Source organism: Atractosteus spatula, chromosome 12 (genome assembly GCF_055471065.1).
Source record: "Atractosteus spatula isolate fAtrSpa1 chromosome 12, fAtrSpa1.hap1, whole genome shotgun sequence".
NCBI lineage: Eukaryota > Metazoa > Chordata > Actinopteri > Semionotiformes > Lepisosteidae > Atractosteus > Atractosteus spatula.
Genome location: NC_142717.1, coordinates 27,783,926 through 27,808,261, shown reverse-complemented (window position 1 = coordinate 27,808,261; position 24,336 = coordinate 27,783,926). Strand labels below are relative to the sequence as shown.

At 39.1% G+C, this 24,336-nt stretch overlaps 1 protein-coding gene across 2 annotated transcripts in view; it reads right to left on the bottom strand.

Moving 5' to 3' along the window:
* LOC148822851 (zinc finger protein 407-like) overlaps positions 1 to 24,336 on the bottom strand; it is a 228,811-nt gene that overhangs the window by 53,756 nt on the left and 150,719 nt on the right. For both annotated transcript variants that reach the window (XM_088929564.1, XM_088929565.1), the window contains exon 8: positions 21,256 to 21,434. In XM_088929564.1, the coding sequence (XP_088785690.1) occupies positions 21,256 to 21,434 (179 nt within the window). The remainder of the gene's footprint in view (positions 1 to 21,255; positions 21,435 to 24,336) is intronic.

The window sequence follows — 24,336 nt, the reverse complement described above, 5'->3', positions numbered from 1 at the left end:
CAGTCTCAATGCACAACAGAGATGTATATTCTGGTGCGTCAGTAAAGTACACTGTTTATTACAACAGGCCAAGTAACTGGCAGTAGTTCTACTGGCACTGCCTTCTAGGATATCATTATCATCTGCCTTCCCTAATTAGCTGCCTTAGACCTGAGCCAGCTTACAAGGGTTACTGTAAGAAAATATAATTTTAAATATGCAAAGTAACTGACAAAAAGCAGGAGACAATCCAGCGAGGCAACACAAACACAGCACAGTGGCATGCAGCAGGACAGCAGAGGCAGATGGCAGGATCCCCTGACTTCACTCTTCAGCTTCAGAAAACCATTTCAGGTACCAGAACACCAGGTGACGAGATGATATCATATGTGCAGTAGGGCCTGCAGAAATCTCACCTCTAGTTTTAATATCCCAATCTCAGTCTCTAAGACATAGGCAGCTCTCCAAGGCCTCTTGTCTTTGTCCTTATAGTTAATATTATTGTGGACGTAACACTTGCTAAAGGTCACACACCATTACATCCAGTGGTCTACTTGCTTTCGTGCTGTAGAGGAGCAGCTTGAAATTTGTGTTTATGCTCTAAAACCAGACCGTCAGGAGCCTGGATAAGGTCTAGCAAAAACAACCAAGAACTAACAAAAAAAAATCCCTCTATTTTACTGGCAAATCTGAGAGCTGTCATTCAGCTTGACTGGCAACTTCTTTTCAGTAAGAAACAGTAATAAATTGGGCTTCAGATAAGGCCAGCAAACTAGTCAAATACGCTGACAAAAAATTAGCTGCTTTTTCTGGCAAACTTGAGAGCTGTCAATCAGAATGAATGACATGTCCACCCGTTGCTTGTGGCAAAAAAAGAGAGAGAGTGAGATAAAATTAAGCTCCGATGCACGAAAATGAATATGATAATTTGGAATGTTGCGACAGCTTCTGAATTTGAACTGATGATGAAGCTAATATTAAAACCCCTACTCATGCTATCATGTTTGCTATGCCCCAACTAGATGGCTGCTGCAATTACAGGCTGTATCACAGGATTACAGGCTTATTATCCAAGAGCAAGGAGCTCAATATGTTCCTAAGGGATAGGAGGCACAGAAGCCCCTTGTGGCACACAGGACTATATTTTTACATTGTAATTAGTCCATTGTTGAGATTTCTCTATGACAAAACCACAAATTTCAATTCCTGTCCAAAATGTAAATCAATGCATCCTATTTTGAAAGAAAATAAAGGATTAAAAACACATTAAAGGCTACAACTGTATGTTATTCACACGCACGTTTTTTAGTGTTTATACTGCCTTTCCTTCCTGGCACTTCAGGTATCTGTGGAGAGACTCACTGCATCTCTAACAGAAATGAAAACAGAAGCTGGCAATTTCTGCACAAAGAAACAAAACGAAAAACTAGTTTCATTTAAACCATCAAGACATTAGGAAAATGGCCTCGCTACTTGTCTAATAATAAAAATACTGAAGCAAAGATTACATGAGTGATGAATTTTGAATCCCATCTCTCCTCAGTGTAGTTAATGACACAGCGAGAGAGCAGAGCTCGGCTGGCATGGTAAGCTATCTGTAATTGTTAAGTGCTACGAGAGGGGCTGGACCTGATCATTCTCTGAATTGTTGACCTGATGGGAATCATGTAGCTGGTAATAAATTGATAATCTAAATTAATTCATTCAAGCAGAAATCGATTTTGTAACTCCTCAAGAGCTTGTAATAAAGCTGGCCTCCCGCTGTTACCTGCATTCCCGGTTTCACAAGGCTGCTTGGAAACAGCTGGATATAGGTGACCCGCCTGCTCATTAAATCTGTTGCTTGTTCTTTCTGGTAAATGATATTAAGCTGAAATGTCCTCGGCTTGAATTTTTTTTTTCCCTTTCCCTCCCCTCTCTAATTTTATGACAGAAATAGCCTAATTTAGAACACGAAATAACAATTTCCTCAATGTTCTTTGCATTGTTAGGAAACCACAAGCATTTTTCAAGAAAGACCAAAAAAAAATCTACATCTGAAAAGGAAAAAAAAAAGAAAAGCGGTTTGTGTGTGTGTACACTCCTCCTATGAAGGCACAAGATATATAGTCAAGAAAAGATAGTGGCAACAATAAATTATTACCTTTTCTGAGCCTGAGCTTTGTAGTAAAGCGGAAGATTATCAATTCACAGGTTTGTACAGATAGCATTTCTTTGGCTGTAAAGCGATTGCAATCAGGAGAAATATAAGCATCTGTATTCTCCCAGCTCTACTATGAGAGAGGTGAGATACAAACAGCCTATATTTGCAACTATACCCAAAGGCTGCAATGTTGAACACACTAAGCCACTAAACTATAAAAATGCATAATTTTTAAATTACTTAAAGGTCATAATTGGTACACCACAAAAACAAATGTGTTATATAAATGTGTCAATTTTCAAATGTTGTTTTTGCAGAATTTAAGCTTTTATAAATATGTAAAACATGTCTCTACAGAATCAGACTCAACTGTGGCTCTATATCTGACAAAGAGGGGATCACTTGTACTCTGGCCTGGTCTATCTGTGGGAGAGTAACATAAAAGTCTATGGGAAAATTGGAAAAGGGTCAAAAAGATTGCCCCTTCCTGATACACTGCAAATCAGAATATTTTTCTAATGTAAATTACTTCTTCTGAGACAGCTGTAGTAGTGCACTAATGAATTTCTCAAAAATACAACCTAGAACAAAGTATTTTGCAAGACCATCAGCAGATGAAACACACGTTGCGTTTAACAATAAATATTCTAGCCTTTTCTGCAAGGCTAGCCATTTGATCGTAAACAAAAGGACTCGTGAGACAGAGAAGCATAGAACCTTGAGTCAGTCACCAGACCTCAGAGATAAAGCAGATTTCGACATAAACATATGACCAAGACTCAAGTCCAGTGAGAACAAAAAAGTTTAAAGACTGATGATGAGACATCAATCCTCACATCACACTGATAGCTATCTAGTACCGATTTCTGCCTGCTCCTCACTGTGAGACTTTACTACCTCTAATGGCAGCTCTTCGTCTAGACCAAGAAATTAAAGGCCAATTACAAGTCACATCACCAGAGCAACAGTGTTTTCTTGTGACGCTGGCTCTTGGCCATGACAGCTCTAGTTGAACTGTTCAGTTTGAAATGGCCCTCCAAATGTGAAGACTACTGTATGCCCCACTTTAAGTTTAAACTAACAAAAAATAAAGAATATAGCCTACAGCCAAAAAGATAATGTTACCTTAAATTCTTTTATAAGAAAATATCAATCTTTTTAATTTTCATTTTGAAACTAATAACAATATAATAGTAGTATATTATTATTAAATATGTCAATGAAAAGACAGTCACTTTCTTATACAGTACATAGGCACAAACACTGCTCTATATTGATGGCATCTGAAGGATTTCCTAATACAGCGTTAGTTCTTTTAAAAAAAAGCATGTTAAAGGAAATCCAGCTGGCCATATTTTACCAGCGACAGCTTATGGGAAAGAAAGAAGAGGATTTATGTTTTGAGGTGATAAAATTGAATCAGTCAGGCTATGCTGTGTGTTGAAAAATGCTAAACAAACAATGCCAAGAAAATAAGAGGTGTTTTATGTCTGTGACACATTATAATGATAATTGAGCGTTGGAAGAAACGAAAGGGAAGGGCTGTATTTATACAGAGAAGGGCAGAGCCGAAAGCATCAGGAAGAGGGCACCTAATTAAGGCGTAAGAGGTTTTTTTTTTCCCAAAACAATGCTTTTTTTTTCTTTTTGTATCCAAACACTGAAACATAGTTGACATTTAAGAATCTTAGTTTGCTTCAAATGATGTCTGAAAGACAGACGTGCACGCAAGGCAAAATGAAAAAGTTCAAAACTGTCTTTGGTTTAAAACAATAGAAATACTGTGACTCTCCCCCCACCACCAAGCAAATACACTCCATTAGAGAACAAAGATGTTACAGATATTATTGTTGGCATGAGAGACGATTGGCAAGGATTTCGAGTTGATTCAGTGGAAAGGGCCGCGGGTCATGAGGTACCGGACCGGCTGTGGTGCGTTACCCGGCGACATCACATCACGTAGCCCCGAGGTGTGGTGAAGTGACAGCGCTGCACGAGGAGAGAGGACACAGTCCTATCCCAGTCCTCCGACTTCAAACAGGTTCACCCTCTGTCCTTGGGGCTAAAATAAAATATCATGCTGGCTGAAGAGAAAGACAGGGCCCAAGATTCTGGGTACAGGCTCAAGCTTCCTGCTTCAATTCGGCAGGACTGCGTTCTGGTGCATGGGCTGGTTTCTGGCTTTAATCCATGAGAATGTGTTCTGGTGATTGAGCTGGTTTCCAGCTTTGATCCATGAGACTCTGTTCTGGCGATTGCTCTGGTTTTTGGATTTGATCTAGAAAAATGTGTTATCGGCAACTGCACTGTTTTTTGGCATTGGTCCATGAGATTGTGTTCTGGTGCACGAGCTGGCTTTTGACTTTCAGAGTAAAATAATTTCAGAATTTGCTCCGGTCCTTGTCCTGGTTTCCAGCTTTAATCCATGAGATTGAGTTCCGGTGCATGCTGTAGCTTCTGGCTTTGATCCACGAGATTGCGTTCTGGTGCTGATGCTGGTTTCTGGCTTTGATCCTCATTTATCTCGTGGAAGGTGTGCGGCAGTGTGTTGTAAGAGTGCAGATGAGCCCTTAACCATTAACATGTGGATTCAAGGCCCTGCGGCAGTGCTGCCGCTGGCTTTGTACGGTACAAGGGATCATTTTCAGCAGCACCAGCAGAAGAAGAACAGCACAAAGGACACTTCAGCATTATCCATATCCTCTCAGCCTCAGGCTAACTTCCTGTAACATCTCCAAGCAACGTGCAACATTCATATACAGGTTTGCCACAAAATCGACATAAAAATTTTTAATTTAGCTTGCTCTCTTTCATGTCAAAATCACGTTTATTTTATTGAAGTTTAGCACTGGGATTTTCAGAGGCATTTGTTGGAAGGCATTTTTTGTGAGAGATGACACCATTCATTGGAAAAGTGCCTTAGCTCTTGTTGAGTTTTTGTTGCACTATACCAATGAACACGGTTCAGATTGAGTGCTGCATATACATGATTTTTAATGTCAATAATGCTGTTGTCAGTATTTGTGTAAGTAGTACACAATGTATTCACAACCACAACATGAATTTACTGCTACATGAAGCAGAACAGCATGCTTCTCTACTTTCATTCATGAGATCGCTTAGGTTTGAATACATTTCCTTCTGCTAAATTACCTACTAAACTGAAGCCTGCCATTCATCTGAAATCATACTCTGGTCATTTTGTTTTTTAAAAAAAAGCAAAGACATAAAAACTGGTTTGTGTCAACTAAGGACAATTTTTTAACAACTGTTGTTGTTTATAACCTACTTTTATTACACCGGTACCTGACTTGCTCTGCATTATAATAGCAATCCCACCATTGTCAAACTGAAAGGAAGTCAGTGTAAGATCTGAACCAGGCAGAGTGAAACAGGATAGTTTTCAGTGACAGCCTGCAGGACCCTGTCAGAAATGAAAGCATTATGTTAAATAGGGTGACGAGTGATTTGATAGCTCATCTATCTTGTTCTAGGCATCCCGAAAAATGTTTGACACCACCACACAGCTGGGCTGGAACACCTGCATCGTTAATACCCTACCCCCCCCCCCCCATCCGGCGACCCCTTCCCTCTCTTCTGCCCCCCCTTCCCACCCCCCAAAGTCTAGTTTAGTTTTTTTGCACACAAACCACCCCTTTTCATGTTGCCCCTATCAGACATGCTGTTTGGGAAGTGAACTGAGGACTGCCACTTCCCCCATTAGCTGCAGCTCATCACCGAGGAGAAAAGTGTGTGAGATCAGAAACACAGCCTGCATTTGGCTGGCGGAGCTGATGTATGCCAAACCTGTCACTGCCTTGAAAACCTCCCTTACTGGTGCGCAGGAATACGCGTAAACATGCGGACTACAGGGGAGGTCTGGAGATTAACTGGCTGGGGAAAACCAATGCAGAGGTGCACATGCATTCAGCACTGAGGTAATTGCTGGAATAAAAATTATTTTCGATCAGAAGTATGCTGGTGCTCCAAGACGAGCTGTTGATTGACACTGCATTTTTCCTTGAAGAGGTGCTTTCTTTTGCTCGTTGGCATTGCACAATGTCAGATATACCAGCCACGCCTCTCTCTAATGAGACTGCCCCCTGTAAGGTAGTGTGCTGCTGACACGAAGACTTATGACTCGTCCCCACTCCAGCAGATTCTAAGAGATCATCCTGAGATTTTGTATTATTTAAACTAATAAGGCAATCTACATCTGTAAGGATTGCAATGCGCAAAAGTATATATTTTTTTTGCAGGTGTCAAAAGGGATTTCATGCATTGTTCGAATGTGTGAATTTGCCACACCCTTTTTAGTGCTAATTTGCCCTTTTAGGTTTAATCTCTTTCATAGTGGCTTTCTTCACCGTTTAATTAGGCTACAGGGAGTCGGCAGAGACACTCGCTTCATTCCTCCAGAGTTTCGTTCACAGATTGTACCCTTCAAGGATTTCCTTCTGTCACTGAAGCCAGACCGACTGAAATGCTAACAAAACACTGTAAAGCATTAATACCTTGAGAGTTCCCCTGCCTCGTCTCACACGCCTGTTTCTCTCCAGCAAAGTGCAGTCCCACCACTAACTGAAACAGAGACGATTTCTGGCATATCTGAAAAATGGCACTCATCGCACAAAACAAATTCTTTTACTGCCACACAAATGCTTTTTGACATCCGGTTGGAAAATGCATTTACCGTTTTGAGTTATCATTTGTAATGCATATTAAAGTGCAGTGACACTTCTAAGGACAAGTGGTAAGAGCATTCACTTATATTTATGAAATAAACTTCAAATTAATAACTATTTCTTGAATATATACTGTAGATAATTGTAGCAGTTTCGTTATATATTTATATACGATTCAATTTTAAACAATAATGATTTCTGCCACTCATAATGTTATATATGGATAACAAGTCATAAAATTGGAAAACAAGATTCATCATAGAACTGAATAAAAATAAATTTAAAGGCAAATAACAACAAGGGAAAACACACAATGCTGTAGATTTAATGGGATCCATTCTCTAACAGGCAACACACTTATTACAAGCCACTAAAGCACTATATTGGGTCAAATTACCACAGTGATGAATAGTCAGGGGATTCAATTAAGAAAAGTAAGAGGGTTTTAAAATGAGAGCAGAATGAATGGACACACACAGCACAATCAGAGGTGTCCTATAACTGTGCCCTAGCTGGGTGATTAGCCCATGATCATTAAGAACTTCACTGGGGAGGCAGCTCTTTGTCTTCACAGCATAACATGCCTTGAAGGATCAAAGAAGCCAAAGCTGCTTCCTATACTGAGACGTCAGGGTCCAGTGTCAATCAATAATATATATTACCAAGCTGGAGATTTACGATCCTGATTCTCTTTAAATGAAGAGAGAAGAAGGGGTCAAAGGTCAGGAAAGAGTCCTGTAATACTGTCAGTATCATCACAGACTTTTTAAAGAGAGCACCTGAGGTGGAAGCATGAACTCTTAAACCATACAATGGTCAAAGTAAAGTAAAGTGGACAAAGACTTAGTAAGTGATCTGCTTGTTTGGACCGGTGGGCAAAGAAAAATTAATGCAAAACAAGGCAAACACAAGTGATTGTTCCCAGAGCTCCCAATCCATGTGCTTAACTGGACAAGAAGCTCAAACCTCATGTGTTTCTGAGGTGGAAGGTGTGCAAATTAACAGTTTTGCTAGATTGCTTGCTGAAGTTCTAAACTGGGGTCTTTCCTGAGAAACTAACAAGACACTAATCAATAATCTCTGACCCATAATCCCTCAATCTGTACTTTTTTGGTGTTTCTAACAGAAACCAGTTGTGCTCTCTAGACTTGGAGCTGTGAGCATTAATTAAACACAATCTCCATGTCATGGACAAAATAGGGTCATGAGGTCTAAACCCCTAGCTATGAACAGACCTCAGAGCGTAAACTCACGATGACACAGGCAGGACATCACATTTGCTTTCAGCATTGACTCAGATCATTTTATTCTGATGTTTGCAAATGGCGGCACAACCCCAAGCACGAAACGGAGGAGACACAGACATGTTAGCATCTGGTATGACTTGGCCTTATTCATCAGATTAGGGCAAAAAATGTGTTTTAATGGGACAGGGCTCTGGAAGACTTCACTCCAAAAAAATATAATCTGCTATCACAAATGATGTTTGATTAAGAATAAATTAAAATGCAATGTGTACTCTGTTCAACAAACTTTGCCCGTGTACTGTTTAGGAATGATGCAGTCTCATTAGTTTTTCGTGCATGTGATACAACTTATTGACTCTTGTTGCTGGTACACTTAAAGCCATGGGGAAAATAATGCCACATCAAGAAAATATCCAGGACATCTCCACTGTACTGCAATACTATATATTGAACATATGCCGTTACTGACCTATCAGGCAGTTTTCAATTTGCATAGTTCATTAACCATGAAAAATTCACATCAGCCTTTTTTGTTTTGGATCACAGATTTCCCAGTGGCTAGGTTGATGTCAGGATTAAAATAAATCAGCTCTCAACTTCAGCACTGGTTAGAAAAGCAGAGGTCTTTAAACAACATGAGTCGGAATACTTATAACTCCAACCCAGCTATCTCTGTTTTTTGGAAAATGCCCTTTAATTATACAGCAGGCACAATGGCGCAAATTGTACAGTCCATTCGTCCGGTACAGGCACTGCAACTGTTGTGATTTGCATCTAATTGAAGTTAAATTAATAAAACACATATTTCTGACAGTCTGTCACCTTCTTAATACAGTAACGCATGTTTCTTGAATACTTACTGACAAAACTTGCACATAGAAAAAGAAAAAATAGAACAGCCATCGTGTGTCCAAAGTCCTAAAGCGGGCCTGTGATAAATATACCATGTATTGGGCAATACAGAATCCCTCAAGTTACCATGCTCATTGGAGCGAGTCATTATGTAGCACTTGTGAGTTATGTGGCCTGCTTCAATTTACTGCAGAACTTAGAAATTCCCTATCTCTGACTTGAATATCCTCCATTTTAAGCAAAGCATTTCCTTGCTGCTATTGAATCCCCTGAGGCACAAGCCTGTGAATTGTTTGATCTAAAATGTAATATCTAAACCAATTCTACGTGCCAAGCATGTCTATGAAGAGTTATTTAAAAAAAAACATTCCTCCAAAAATAAAAATAAAATCATATAATGTCCCCAAGTTCCAGATTAATCATCGCATTTCTTGGGGAAGGAAAAAAAAATCCAATTGATAAGTGTACTAGAAAAACAGTAACCAGCTATCTAGCTGAGCTTCAATCTGGGGAGAGTTCCAATTAACACCATGCTGGTTTCACTCATCAAGCCCCGGCACGCAGGTGTGTCTGAGAAGTGGTGAGAACCATCACAATGAATCACCAGCAGCTCGGCGACCATAACTTTAATTCTAATTAACGACCGCATTTGTCACGGAATATACAGAGTTTTACTTTCGACCAAAGGCAGTGCCCATGCTGTAAATAGTCGCCTTCTTTTCCAGAGCATTTGATATAGAGGCACCAGTGCACTAAACCATTTATCTTGCAGACCTTAGCCAGCATTCTCAACAATTAAGAACACTCCCAAAGAGCAACTGTTGACTTACTTCACCAAGTTTCTAAAAGAGACTAGAAATCTTTAGAAATTACAATGTGCTGGCCTGGCCTTCTGTGCCTTTACACACACATATACTGTATAGTATATATATATAAAAAGGTAGGGTGGTAAACTAGTCTGAGAGAGAATTTAGGCATCAAGCTCGACCAGATTTGAAATACTGTACACAGTTACATATCATCAAAAGTGTCACTCAAGCTGTGTTCGGTACTTGACAACTGCCAATTTTAATAGACACACAGCAGATATAAAAAAGAAATAGGCAGGTACAACCAAAACACATACAGTACTTAAATGGAGGCAGTTAATTTTTAGATGTATCTCTCCTCCAGAGCACCCACAGTGAGCCATACAGTGTTCCAGTTGCACCATACAGATGGTTTGTCTAATAAGCTGCAACACTTGCATGTAAAGGTATGTTCGTTCACACAGTTTTCACATAAAACAAACACTTATCAGAAACAGCTGCAGACTTTAACAGTGCCGTCTGCAGCTAATAACTGCTATTTTGATACGTGCTGCATAAGAACTCTCATTTATTATGGAGAAACTGCTTTTTTTGATAATAACTTTGGATTTGGCTTGGTTGAGTTCAAAGTATGATTGCCTATAGAAGGGTTCCTGAGCAGCTCCTTCTGTAAAACTAGAGATATCTTAATAGAGTCTTGTACCAGCGGTCCCTGAAAGAAACCTTTTCAAAGAATTATAAATAAAAAGTAATGCATTGTATTTTCACCAAATTTAATAATTATTCATCAAATTTAAGAATAATCAAATAACCAATTTAATTCTGTATAGAACAGCAGATGTATTTTAAATGAAACACCCTCTCCCAATTTTAAGAGCAGTATGTAATTTAGAATTACTCTGCCATTGTACGTTCATTTATAAAATATTTAAAAAAAGAAACATTTGCAACAGACTGTCTAGTCTTCATATTTAAAAGACCCATGTTCAACACTGCTCTCCTGAGTCTTCGGTCCCAGGAGGCCCTGCGAGTGGGCCGGGAGTGAGCAGTTGAATGAACACTCACTTCTCTCTGTGCTCTCAGAGGGCTACAGTCCCCAGCTGAGCAAGGGGGCAAATGAAATCCCCTAAGATAAAGACATTAGAGGCCAGTGCTATGTACCAGTGCATTTAAAGAGATCCAAGTCAGTCGGTTTTTGGCACTCTATGTCACAGTGCGTCTTAAGACCATAAGAAATGTTATCAATGTGAAAAGGCCACGTGGTCCACCTTTCCTTTTTGTTCCTAGAAGCTTGCTTATCTTACCAATTGCTCTTGAAGGATCTAAAGGAAACGTGGCTTAGTAGTTTCTTATGAATACTGAATCAGTCACACCATAATGTTATTTCATTGCATATTAAGAAATGGATGAGAGGAAATAACTGCAATTTTTGACACAGAAAAAAAAGATCTGCATAAAAGCCCAAATTGAGACCATGAAACCACACAAAGAGCAATTTGAACAGCAAGCACACTGGAAACAGCTATAAATGTTATACCTTTTTAATATACCATTAAAACAAATGATATATTATCACATATGGCATGTGCTCATCTTGGTAATTTATCACATGACCTCGGCAGATTTTTTTAATGTTTTGACGCTGCACGTTGGAACCCTGTGCTGGGTTCATCTAACCATCTAACACAAAAGTGTGGCCCACAGCAACAATGAAGTCTTCTCCCTCTTCCACGCAGAGCTCTGCCGAAGCAGAGAGAGAGCTTTTGCACTGAGCTCCTGGCAGAACGCACAAGACTGCATGGCAGATTTCATACTCAGCAGACATCTACAACAACTGATGTCTTGTAGTCAAAAGCTGCTAAATTACCTGTGAAGGGTTACCGGCAGCCCTGAGTGCTTTCTCCATTGTTTATTTAGTTCGAAAAGGCTCCTGCACTTTCTGCTGATTGCTCTAACTGACAGCACAGGAAATCTGGATTCTGTAAACAGGGTGCTGCTGTATTGAATTACAGGTAACACCAGCATGTCGAACCTGCCAGGGCCGGCACTCGTGCTGACATCCCAGCACAAAGCCAGGGCAAGGAGACTGGGAAAAAAGTTCAGCGCAAGGAGGAAACTGACAGCCTTCAGATGCTGATTGCAATGATCAGATTTGTTTTCAATGTTGTAAAGCTTGATTTCATATTGACTACCACCTTTACACAGTGCACTTACAACAGGACGACAGGCCAGCCTTAAATCAACAATACCAAATGCCCCCCCCCCCCCCGCCACCCATTGATTGCAAATAACAATGCCTGCACTTGATAATTTTTTTTGTTTTGCCACATGCTTCTTCCTTCTGACGGACAGAAACCCAGTATCAAGTACTGAGATTGGAATTTATGATTAATGGGTATGTCAAAACTCGGATTTAATCTGGACCTCAATCAAACAAAAGCAGAAGGAAAAAGCTGGATTTTATTTAAACACAGAAAAACAGTATATCACATGAAGTTCAGAGTCATAGATGCAGAACAGGAGTCTGTGCAACCTCCATTTTTCTGCATTTGCACAAAGGTACCGTGATGAACATTTTCAAATAAATTCCAAATATCTGAGTAAAGCTGTAATTAACCACATCACAGAGGGATGGAAGATGATTTCTCCCTGCCCAGAAAAAGGCAGTTCTGTGAGAACAGAGAGCTGGACATATGTGTATAGATATGTGCAAGTCTTCCTCCTATTGACTGTTACAAGACCATGTTCACCAGCAGGAAGGACAATCCAAGAAGCTTGTTGACAAATCGAAGAGATAGTTTTAGTGACAAAAAGAGGAAGACGGTGCTTAAGGAGAAACCATTTCGGTTTGTAAGCAAAGCAGACAGAAAGAAGGCAGGAAACTGGTCACAAATGAGAATAAAAAGTGTTTGGACAACAAAAAAAACCACCCTATACAGTACGTATATCTACTAAACATACTGCACCTTATAACCTGATCTCTCAGCTGTAAAAAGTATTTTTTAAATTTTAAATAATAATCATAATGAGAAGAAAGAAGATCTTAGGAAATAATGCTTACATCATGTCCTAGATTGTGCCAGAGGGCTATAATAATTTACCACCACTGCTCTTTTCACTCCAAAGTGATCAGTAATAAACTCAAAGTCCACTGTCTATGCCTTTCCAGAACTAAAGTACCCTCCCGCTGACTTATTTCCAAACAGCAACATCATCTTGTATATCCCATTTCATTGTCTCTTAGCACTGCAGTGAATCTCCACAATCCAGTGAACTAAACTGTATGTCTAACTCCAAAACTGACCTTGTGTACAACACAATTAGAACACCTCAGTCAATCAACTCGCAAAAATAAACCGAGCTGACACGGAATAACACTTCCAATTCAAAATGTATAGCACAATCTAGTAAAAAAACAGTTTTCTGCTTATATTTTTTACTTTATAGTTTAGACTCTCAATTCGTTAAGGATGCACACTTTTGAAAGCCTGCCTGTTCTATAGGGAGACATCTCTCAAGGGCACACTATTGTAACTGTGCCTCTGGCTTGTGATCTATCTCCTGTGAATCTCAGTGAAAGGTACAACAGGGTCATACGCAGAATACATGGTTTTCCAGTGTTGCAGAATGAGCTTTTAGGGGTCATACTGATTTTTTTTTTGCAGATCAAAGAACTTGGGATTGCTTTAGAGAGAAAACTAATCAAGACAATCAATTATTCTGTAAATCCCAGCTCTAGCACTGAGAGGGATTGTTTGTGAACATTTCTTATTAGTAAAATAATAATTTATTTTATTTGTAACAATAACCATAGTTCCTTTTTTATAACCATAATTACATTTGTTCTGTATTCATTGTTACTGTCCTTATGTCATGAATGTTGTCTTCAGACCAATATCATATGATATTTGCTTCAGTGCTGTAGAACTCCAAACGGGATACTGGAAACAGTTTATTGTATTTTACTGGGGAAAAACCTTCTTCCTTTCCTCTAAGACATGTACAGAAAAGTTACTCAGACCAGCACTTCCACAATGAACCAAAAACAACTACGTACAAAAAGTATAGACTGGATGTGCTGCTGGATCATGTTTTGTGAACTGTTTTCCTCTTTTCCAGCATGCTGGCTGGAATCTCCTGGAGAGACTCCTCTGGATGTATATGAGGACCTATGCTGTCTCTCCTTCCCCATTGAACACTGATGCTTCATTATGTCTTGTATCAGAGTGTGATTTTGTTACTAATGTCTGCTACCTTGAAGAAGTCCATTTGTCGGTGGCCATTTGCTTTTGCTACTGTTTTTCTCAGGGTGCTGGGGCAATTTAAGTCATAACCGTCAGTGTGCTAATGGCCTCATGCCCATTGGAGAATCGTTCAGACAGTTCCGGCAGTGGCGATTTACTGTACGGGTTAGTTCTCTGCACAGACAGCAAAAGGGCATGGGCTTCAACTGTGAAGGAGACAAGCAGTTTGGAGGAGATAAAAAACAGTCTCACTTAAAACTTTACATTTTACAGTAAGGTTAAACCCACTTAAAATACCAGAGAACTAATACTATTATGTTTTAATGAGGCTAGTAATGTCACAAGACAGAGACAATATTTGGAAATGTTTATCAGCATTTAAACAACACAAATTGTGTTCCACACATTGTCCTATTATTGAAAGTTATTCATCATATAATTTCTATAATTTTTATTTCCACTATTTTTAATGCCTTTTCAACTATCAGAATATATGCATCAAAGAGTTTCACATGAAATCCCCTATTGCCTACACTAGGCTTTGGCATTAAATCACTATAAACCCCAATAAACAATATCAAGATAGTGAAACACCTTTCTAATGGACAGAAATGACAACTTATTTATGTTTAATGGGAAATGCGTAAAAGACTAATCATCCAAATACATGAAAACAGCTGTAAAAGATTTGTAAAAGTACAGCAAATGTGAAGAAAATGTGAATGCAATATATACTGTTCAAAGCCTTTCTTACTGTATGTTCTTATATTTTAAGTGACATTATCTGTTGTTTAGTTGAACAATGTGCCAAATGCTGTGATGAATTAACTCACTTCACATTATACTTAAATCCGCAAACAATAAAATGGTCTTTAAATTGTATATTACAGTATTACTAGCTACCACACATATACAACTGTCTTTAAAACAACTACTGTATAAAAACAGGCTCTTATCACTTTCACTGGTGACTTCAGCTGTGCAAAAAAGAAAAATAGAATTAAGAGAACAGGGGGCATTGCTGTAGTCAGTATTCATTGTTCTACAAGCTGAAGCAGAGCAGCTTTTTATCGTTTGTGGAGTGAGCAAGTAGTGGCATTGGAGAGCTCTTCTGTGTGCCCCCATGACAAGTGCACAGTGATGGAGATAAATGGAGAGCCTGTGCAATTCCACTCATTTCCCTATATACAAACTGCCTGCTGAACTTGGGCTCATGCTTGCAGGCAACCACCGAGCACAGAGTGTGTATACTCAGAACCCTGATGTTCTATTCATTGTGCTTGATTTTCACCTGCTTTGAACAAAGTGTCATTCTACGGTCCTCCCCTGCTAATTACAGACTTTTTTGTTTGAAGAAGTGAACCCTTTTATTGCTCATAATTCCAGCTATCACATGCCTAGGAACCTTCTTCAGATCAATAGCATGTAGTTAAGTGGATGAAAAGGCTAAATGTGGCTGTCGTGTGCAATGCTAGGGGTTATGCAGCCTTTAAGTGTCGTGTTCCGCCCTCAGTTTTACAATGCTGAATTCGACTCCCAGGTGGTCAGAAACTCATAACCACTTTCTGAATTAAAGATCTGTCACCTCTCTTTCTTTCCGTCTTTTTACAAATCCTGAATACCAGATCGGTGTATATTAAAAACAGCTTGGAACCAGCACAAAGCCCTCTAAAGCTGCTAACCATACCATTTTGACAGCAAATCTACCCTGTTTTTAGTGAAATCAAAATCAATAAATATTAACCTCTTCTGACACTTCCTGTGCAGATACTTTATCAATTGTTGTCAGGTTATAAAACAGTCAGTGATATATTGTATTTTTTAAGGATGGGAATCAATAGCGAACTTGGAAATCGATCTAGATTAACAAGGGTTCACTGGTGCAATTTTTGTAAGACAACAAAATAAAATTGGATTTTATATTAAATCTCATAGTGGATCAAGATCCAAACAGTACACAAAGAAGCAAAGCTACAGTAGCAAGACTTAGTGCAGGTTATTTTTCCTGTCTTTATAATCATAAGCAGATCTGAAGGTACACACACATTATTTTGTTTTTACCAAAAAAGTACACTATTATAAGCCTTTACAAGCTTTGTTTTTAACTCCTTATATACTATACAAAAATGCCTTAACAGAATAGGTTAGGATATACGTTACAACACATTTCTGGAAAATTCTTTAAGTTTATTAAATGTACCTTTTAATAGAAGTTTCGTTAATTTAAGCTCAGAGCTGTCTGAAAAAGACATTTAAAATATTTCAAATAAGTTCCTCAACAAAAACAAAACAATAAAATAAGAATGTATAAATTCTTAAAATTCTCTAATTATTGCAGAAGGTGATAATGCGTGAATAAAAGGGCTTCAATGTCTAGCGTTTCCTTCATTTTTGTCCTTCTTTTTTGCATTTTCACAGGAGCACATTTTGTAATATAATGAAAAATGACCATTAGCAAGGATAAAAAAGTGACATTCACTGCAAGCATGCCCTGAGCACTTCGCTATTTTTCATTAATAATGGTGGGTTGCCTTAAACTCGGACGACAAAGGTCTTCCAGTCATAATTTAACAAACTTGGATGGCAGTGACTGTCCTGTTTCCTGACGAGTATGGGGCTCTCCTTCAATCCAGCAGGCAGATTCCTGTCATTACCATTTAATAGCTACAATAACGTATCATCAGCAGTATTTCTTGGTGAGACTTCATATCTTTTGATTCACTTGTGAGGTCCAGCTCCCCCTTTCCCTGTTTCTTTGAGCACGGAGAGTCAGCCCTTTCATGCCGGGTGGAAGTTTCATTCTAGTCACTATGTGAAAATTAAAATTCTTCAGGATGGACGTGTATCCTGTGGCTGCCAATCACGCTGATGGTCCACTGGAAGTCGACAGTTTAAGCTGTGACAAGAGGGAGCCTATTTGATCTTCAGCTTTCAAAAGAAAATAGCATGGTTAGCCATCAACCATGATTTGCTTCACACTAAAAGTCCACGTGCTATTCCGACAGACTAGAGCCATGGGCACGTTAATGCAATATCTAACTTGTTAATTTCACTTCCCTCATCTGTGATTTTTTTGTCTTGCATTTTCCTGCCTTTGATTTGATGTTTGAATGTTTTCATAGCTTGAAAGAAGGCTCCACGGCTGAAACGTTCTGTTTTATTTCTTCTTTTCTTCAGCATGGAATAAACCTATTACTTGTTCCTTTGCAGCCTACGCATGCTGACGCAGCTACCCACCTGAACTAATATAATGGAAATGCAACTTGTGCAATCGAAGCAAAGAAGCTCAAGTTAGGCCATAAAAGCAGACCCCATGCTGTGCAGGATGTTTACAGCTAAAGGCTGTCCAGGGCATCCTGTGTTTGCACTCATGCAGGAGCACAGAACCTGAGAGTCACCACAGAGCACAGCTGGAACCACGGACCACAGCTGGAATCGCCTCCTTTCAAACGATGAAGCAGTGAATCCAGAATCTGATTTTTTTTTATTTTGTGTTCTATTTATCACAATCAGAAAAGTAAGGGCCTAACATTCACACTTTGGACTGGGATGCCAAATGTCTGACAGAGAGGTCATTTCAGAGAATTTAATAATTTATGTAATCTATTCAGGTATTATGGAAATCAGATTGAAATACGCCTTTGTTTTGTTTAAAACCTAGATCAGAAGCTGACTTTTATAAAAGAATCATTTTCATATGATTTCCATATGATTTGATTTAATTCTGTATTGTGGTAGTTATTTTTACTTCACTTTTAATTTGTTTTTTATGGTATTGTGCACTAATTCTCATATCATTTTTATGACCTTTATTGAAATTGTGATTTAATTTTCATTCTAAATAATAACTGATTATTGCTTTCCGACCTGTGTTTCATTATTTGACATTGTGTTTTTATAGGATGTTTTATACTGATTTTTTTCTGTATACAACAATTATTCTGTATGCAAAGCATGCAGAGCTGCTCCTAGCATGAAAGGCGCTATACAAACAAAAAGCTTTTATCTGCACAACCCTCTTAAACTTAAGGAATATTTCACAAGAAAACAAGAAATAAAGTAACTAAAGGTCTTTTGTGCAGTCGAGCTAATGCTCATGTTTTACAACATACTGCAGATCGTCTAAACTCCTTCCCTTTATGCTTCTACAATTCTTCTCCTCGCATTCAGTGGCTAGAAGAGTTTGCCCAGCCGTTCCCACTGCGTGTGTCATTGTTTCCCATTGTCCCAGGGGCTGGATCAGCTGTAACAGTACGTTCCCATACCCACCCCAGAGCTGGCTGTACTGAATCCAGGCCCCGCACAGAGCTAAATGCAGTGGCCTGCTTCTCTCAGGTGCTGGAGAGCTGATAGGTCCTCCTTTGGGTATTACATCACCCTGTGAAGATATGCTATATAGAAAACAACAACAACAACCAAAAGAAAACTACAGTTGCAGCTGGTTCCACCTCCAGCCTGTTTTCCCAGGATTCTGTGGGGTCCTAGTGTGGTTCAGATCTGTTGAAACAACAACAGCAGGCCCTGTAGAGATTGCTGTTCCAGGTTAACCTGAAACTGTCTAGAGCTCCACAGTGAAGCTGAACCAGCAGCTGATCAAAGCAGAATGTAGATTAGGACAGCCTGCCTGGACATTTACAAGAAAAAAGAGAGTTTCCCTTCCCAAAAAAGAAACATCTAAAGGGTTGATTTCATAACCAGGGTGCAAGGGCAAGGACAACATGCAAAACCTATTGCCCTGGCATGGGAGGGAGCAACTTCTGAAGCAAACACAAGTGAAACACAACAAAATGACTTTGTATTACTACCATTTTGCCTTCTTCGTAAAATGTCATTTTCTGTTACAAAGAGTATGCAAACAATAATTAAACATATTTAAAACCCACAAAGTTTTTTTTTCTTCATTGTTTTCTGCAAATTCTGTGTGCACAGTCTTCCTTAGATGCAATGAGTGTTTTGTGTACAAAGGTGTCTTTTATAATGCCTTGCTATGTCGATAGTACTGAATAAATCAAATAAATGCCTGGCTTTCAGATTACTGTAAACATGGTTATTCTGAATCAGTGCTCAAATCTGCAGACGTCTGCGAGTGATTGCAACAAGGACTCTGTGGATCCCAGAGTTCTGATGCAGCCGCAGCCTAGTTAGGCTATGTTCCTGTAGATTGTCAGACAGGGGAAAACCAAACTCCTTTGCATGTTTCACCAAAGATTCAGTGACCTGACTGCACATCTTACTGTTGACAGCCGCACCGAAAGCCCTCTGAAAGCAGCTAGCTGTTTTAAATCACCTTTCACGCAGCCTGCAATGCACTATCCTCCTGTGCCTCCTTCGGTATCAGCTGCAGGACCTGGCACACATTGTCCACACTTTTTCTCGTTAGGCTGGAGCCAAATTCCACGTTTTAATGTCAGTGATGTTTAAAGAGCAGACATGGGATCTGCAGCCTGAAACAGTGTCTTCCCAGGCCCTCTCATTTTCAAGAATGGGGGATATTTCAGTAAACAAACATTTTCCTTACATCTTTCATTTATTAAAAACTAATTCTTGATATGCAGACTACATGTATACAGCTTACATACTGCATATTGTCCGTATAGACTTGTACAGATGGACAAAAAAACAGCACAATATTATATTTTTAAATTATGTCTTTCTATTTCCTCCTTTTTTACATTTAAATGATAAATGTATAATTTCCTTCCTACGTTTTCCTATCTGACAGTGCTTCAGTTTCTGCTATTAGAGCCTCCCATTCATAGCCTACAGCACTGCCTGCCCCAAAGACTGCACTGAGAAAAAAAGCCTCCCCTGACACAGCTCTCGTAATGCAAATGCGGGATCCTAATGCGCTTTGTGCCACTTCAGAGGGTAATGTCAGCGAGCCCACTCCTCAAGAGGCATGCTGGCCACTGTCACTAGCACTGGCACTGAGACCCTGTGCAAAAATTGTGCTGCAGAACAAATAACACTTGGCCATGAGTTTGATCTTGATAATTGGGTGCTAAGATGTTTGTCCTACTGTTGGGAATTTTGCTCAGTGATATAAGTGTGGCCCCTTATACCCGCAGATTTCATCTTCTGCTAACGCCTTTCTGAAAACTAGAACAACTCAAATGAAGTAAGGGAGAGAGATTTTACCATTACTATTTTAAAGATTGCTCAGTGACAATTCAGTATAACTAAAAAGACCACCTACTGTACTGTAAGCGTACTCTTACCAATACTGCTAGATAGCCAGGATCAATATTATTTTTTATGTAGATATGTTTTTGCCAACCACTGATATAGCTACAGTACACTGAACAAGGAAATGACCCATTAGGTACAGTAGTCAGGAAAAGGTGAATGTTTTTTTTTTCAACATTATGCTTCTATTACAATCACCATAGTGATGTCTGTTTCTTTAATAATTAAAAGCTAAACAATGGTATTCTGTAATTATGTCTGCTCTGCGCTGGAAGTCTTGTTAATGTGTGTGCTTACAACACAAGCAGCCAAGAGAAGAGGTCTTTCAGATAGGTAAGACCATGAGAAGGAGAAGGCCCTTCAGCCTGTCAGAACTCTCTTGGGTACTACTTGCACAGTGAGTCCATGACAGCACGATACCTGAAGCAACCCTGAACATCAGAAGGAGCACCATGTTACAGCTTAAGGTCTTATACTTATACACCCCTGAAAAATACCTCAATGTGCGGTACATTCTTCTGTTTACATTCGTATTCCGACTTTACAAAATGCACAATTTTTGAATACGCACATTTGCCAGTCTGAAGACCAACATAGCAATGTCACTAAAAGGAGACTGAGTGCTAGTGCTCAAATACTGTAAATACATGACAATTCTTACTGGAGATGGCAGTGCCACAGACACTCTCTTCCTGAAACCTATTGCTGTATGATGTTATACCTACACACACACAAAAAAATCAAGAAAAAAACCCTGCAAAAACAGAATGTGCAGTCTGAGGGCAGATTAGCAGTGATAGAAAAGTGTCCACTCCTGCATTAGAACCTGTTCGCCACCTTAGCTTGTGCGTCTTTTCTCAGCTCCTGGAACAGGCAAGAATAGAAATGTGCCCTAATCAGGCTACACTTTATAAAACTCCCCATGGACTTCCAGAACCGGGGCCATGGTGTCTTGTCATTGTGAAATCAAACCAGGATAAAACTCATCTCTGTGGGTACCCACCAGACATTTTGAACACACCCAGTCCGGACTTCACGCCTCTTCGGAAATGTCGCTTTTGGAACAACCAAAGCACAGGCATTCCAAATATAATGAGAAAGTACAGGTACCTGCATGTAAGTAAGCCAGATCAGGATTCTCAATGTCCGGGTGCAGTTCTTTCAGATGGTTACGGAAATCCATTGGGGCATTGGATCCATAGCTGCACTTGGGGCAATTGTACATTTTCACTCCCTCGTGTTTGCCTGTGTGCAGAATGTGCTTCCGGATGTTCTCGGCACAGTTGGACCTTGAAGCACAAGACAAAAGCGTTTTTCAGATTAAAAAAAAAACATTTACTAAAGAAAGTTTACTGTACAGCCAAGTGTTTTAATAGCATTGTTAAGACCCTTTAAACAGAGACAATTAATCTTGAAGAGTCAGCAATATCCACAGAGGACTAAGAAGGAAGGCAGAGCATTTTCAAAACCCTGCCTTAGCAGATATGAGATATGACCAGGGAGGCAGGAAAGGCGACAAGGGTGATTCCTAATTTAGAAAGCAGAAAATTCAATATTAATGGTGAATGTGGAATCTAAGTGATGATCTTTATTTCTCTATTAAAACACAGGACTTTTCCGTTATTACCTCATCATCATTTACTTGTAAATTCAGAAAAATTGTATAAAAAGCTATACAGATTGGATTTTTTCTTTCAACACCTTAAAGAGCTCATACAGTACCTCATATGCTCTGTATTATCAGCAATTCTCCCTAACTGACAGCCAGACAGTTGTTTGAGATAGCATGGAAATATCTGCACAGACATAATACCGGCACACACAAACTGCGTGTGTAGAGCATGGTATTTATTTCCCGATAGCCTGCAATGTAGCGTCATTCTGCCATCTACACTTAATTTATGGAGCACAAAGCTCCAGGCGAAAGGTGAGAGGAGACTGCCGTGACTCGATGGCTGAGCCTAAACTTAAGCGTTTTTTTTTTTAGCAACAGCTGGTTTATTGGGAGGTTCCCTTGTGCTGACAAAATAAACATAAAACAAGTAAGGCAGTTGGAAGTGTGTCTGCTTATAACTCCGTAGTCAGATACCTTTTCTTCTCCAAGCTCTATTGTCACTGAAAAGATTCACTCACATACAGAGAGAAACTTGACCTCTGAAGAACACCCAGCTCCAAACTTTCCAAAAACAAGTGTATATAGCTCAAATCTGAGGAGCCCTGCATGTATTTAGGAAATACAAGTGGTAGGATTCTAACAAATGTGCTAGAAATAAACCAGATAATCCTGTTAAATGTTAACAACCAACAGGTAACAGTAAACATGAGTACTCGCGTGCACACTGCAGATTCCAGTGTTATAAACACACCAGCTGCAATGTGAAGAGGATGTACAGTACATCTGAATACATAGCAGGAATAAAAAGATTGACCGGCCAGGTTCTCACAGACCTGATCAAGTGTTTTTTTGTTATTTTGTTTTGTTTAAATGTGTTTTGATAAGAAAGAGTGATCAATACATTAAAAGACACCGCAGAGCTCAAGTGGCTCATGGGATAAGACAAAGGTCTCAAATAGTTGTCGGTTTACTGTACATCAATCACACTTGCACATCTGTCCAAAGTATTTTACAGTATTTTGGGAGGACTGCTCAAGCTTAAGTTTATTTGAACTAGGGACAACCCTATAGCACCTGCAAGCACTCGCAAACAACACTAGCATGAAATAAGCACTAAGAGTCCCAGCACCACTCAACAACACAAAACTGGGTGAACATCCATGAATATCACAATCACACCCTGAAATTGTGATACTGAGTAGGAGAAAAGCATTTCTGTCCATGAATACACTGTAGAAATGCAATGCTTCAATAATTAGAAAAAAAATATTTCTAATTAGAAAAATTAGAATTGTTTGATCTTTCTACAAAATCATTTAAAAATAAAATCCATCAATAGATATGATATAACAATCATGTACAGTAACAGTTTTGAACAAAAAGAAAAAAAAGTTTGCTCTATCCATTTAATTTAACTTAAAAAGCTTTGAGTGAAAACCGATCAAGGTAAACAACAGGTTATTTAAAAGAAATTTGAAAAATTTGAATTAAAAAAAAACAGTTGGGAGATGACAGAAATAGTTGCAGCCATCTGTTTAATTTGAAAAGTGTTTGTCAGAAATATGGCTTAAAGTATTTGTTCTATACTCTGAAAACATCTGCAAATAGAACATGCAATATCATCTGGGAATCCTATGATCAGAAAGGGGTTATTTCCCCAACCTAACACAGACAAAAAATGTTAATATACTGTCATTTTGTCAGAAAAGACAAAATAAAAAATAAAAATATTTTTTCTATATATTTTATTCTATATTCCTACAGAATACACTGTATGTAGTGAAATATATATAACAGCTTTACAGTCTCGTTGCAGATTGGAACATAAAGCATTTAATGGCAAAACAGATCCTACAGGGCTTGAAGCACAGAGTTTGGAAAACTACTGACTTTATAACATAAAACAACCTAATGTGTTCAGGAATGGCACCTCAACACTAACAGTACATGAGGACATGCAGTACACAGCATATATACACTCACATTTGTACAATGTCTGAATAATCTTTTACAAAAAGAAAGAAAAAAACAGTTCATTTTTTTTAGAAACTTGCTCAACGTTCATCTTTGTCCCTCGCAACTCTTGCAAACGTCTTATTTTAAAGGAATATATAGTGCTCCCGAAAGACATTTTCCCATTTCTATTCTCTTCAACTCCGGTGAGCCCTTGTTCTGTGTGATAAGGCAATCTCCTTGGGGATCTGAGCTGTGTAGTTTTGCACCACGAGTGACAAGGACTCGCCTTGAATAACTGCTGTGCGCAGGTTGTAATTATGTCAGCTGGAGTGTTGAACAAGGGGACTGATTAATGTGATCCCCAGTCCAGGCACAGTCCCTATCAAAACCTTCCCACAGACCAGCAGTGGGGATGGGTTAAGGCTGAAAGACAAAAAAAAATGCTGCATCGGCCATGATAGATGAATTGCTCCAGCAGTCTTCAGGCAGATGTTCTCGGACAGTATAATATACAATTACTCTCCCTTATCACCTTCCCAGGGACAATAAACCGTCCTCCTACTATAGTTCATGTGAATGAAGGCAAAATTAGTTTTACTTTTACAACACCGCCTCACTTA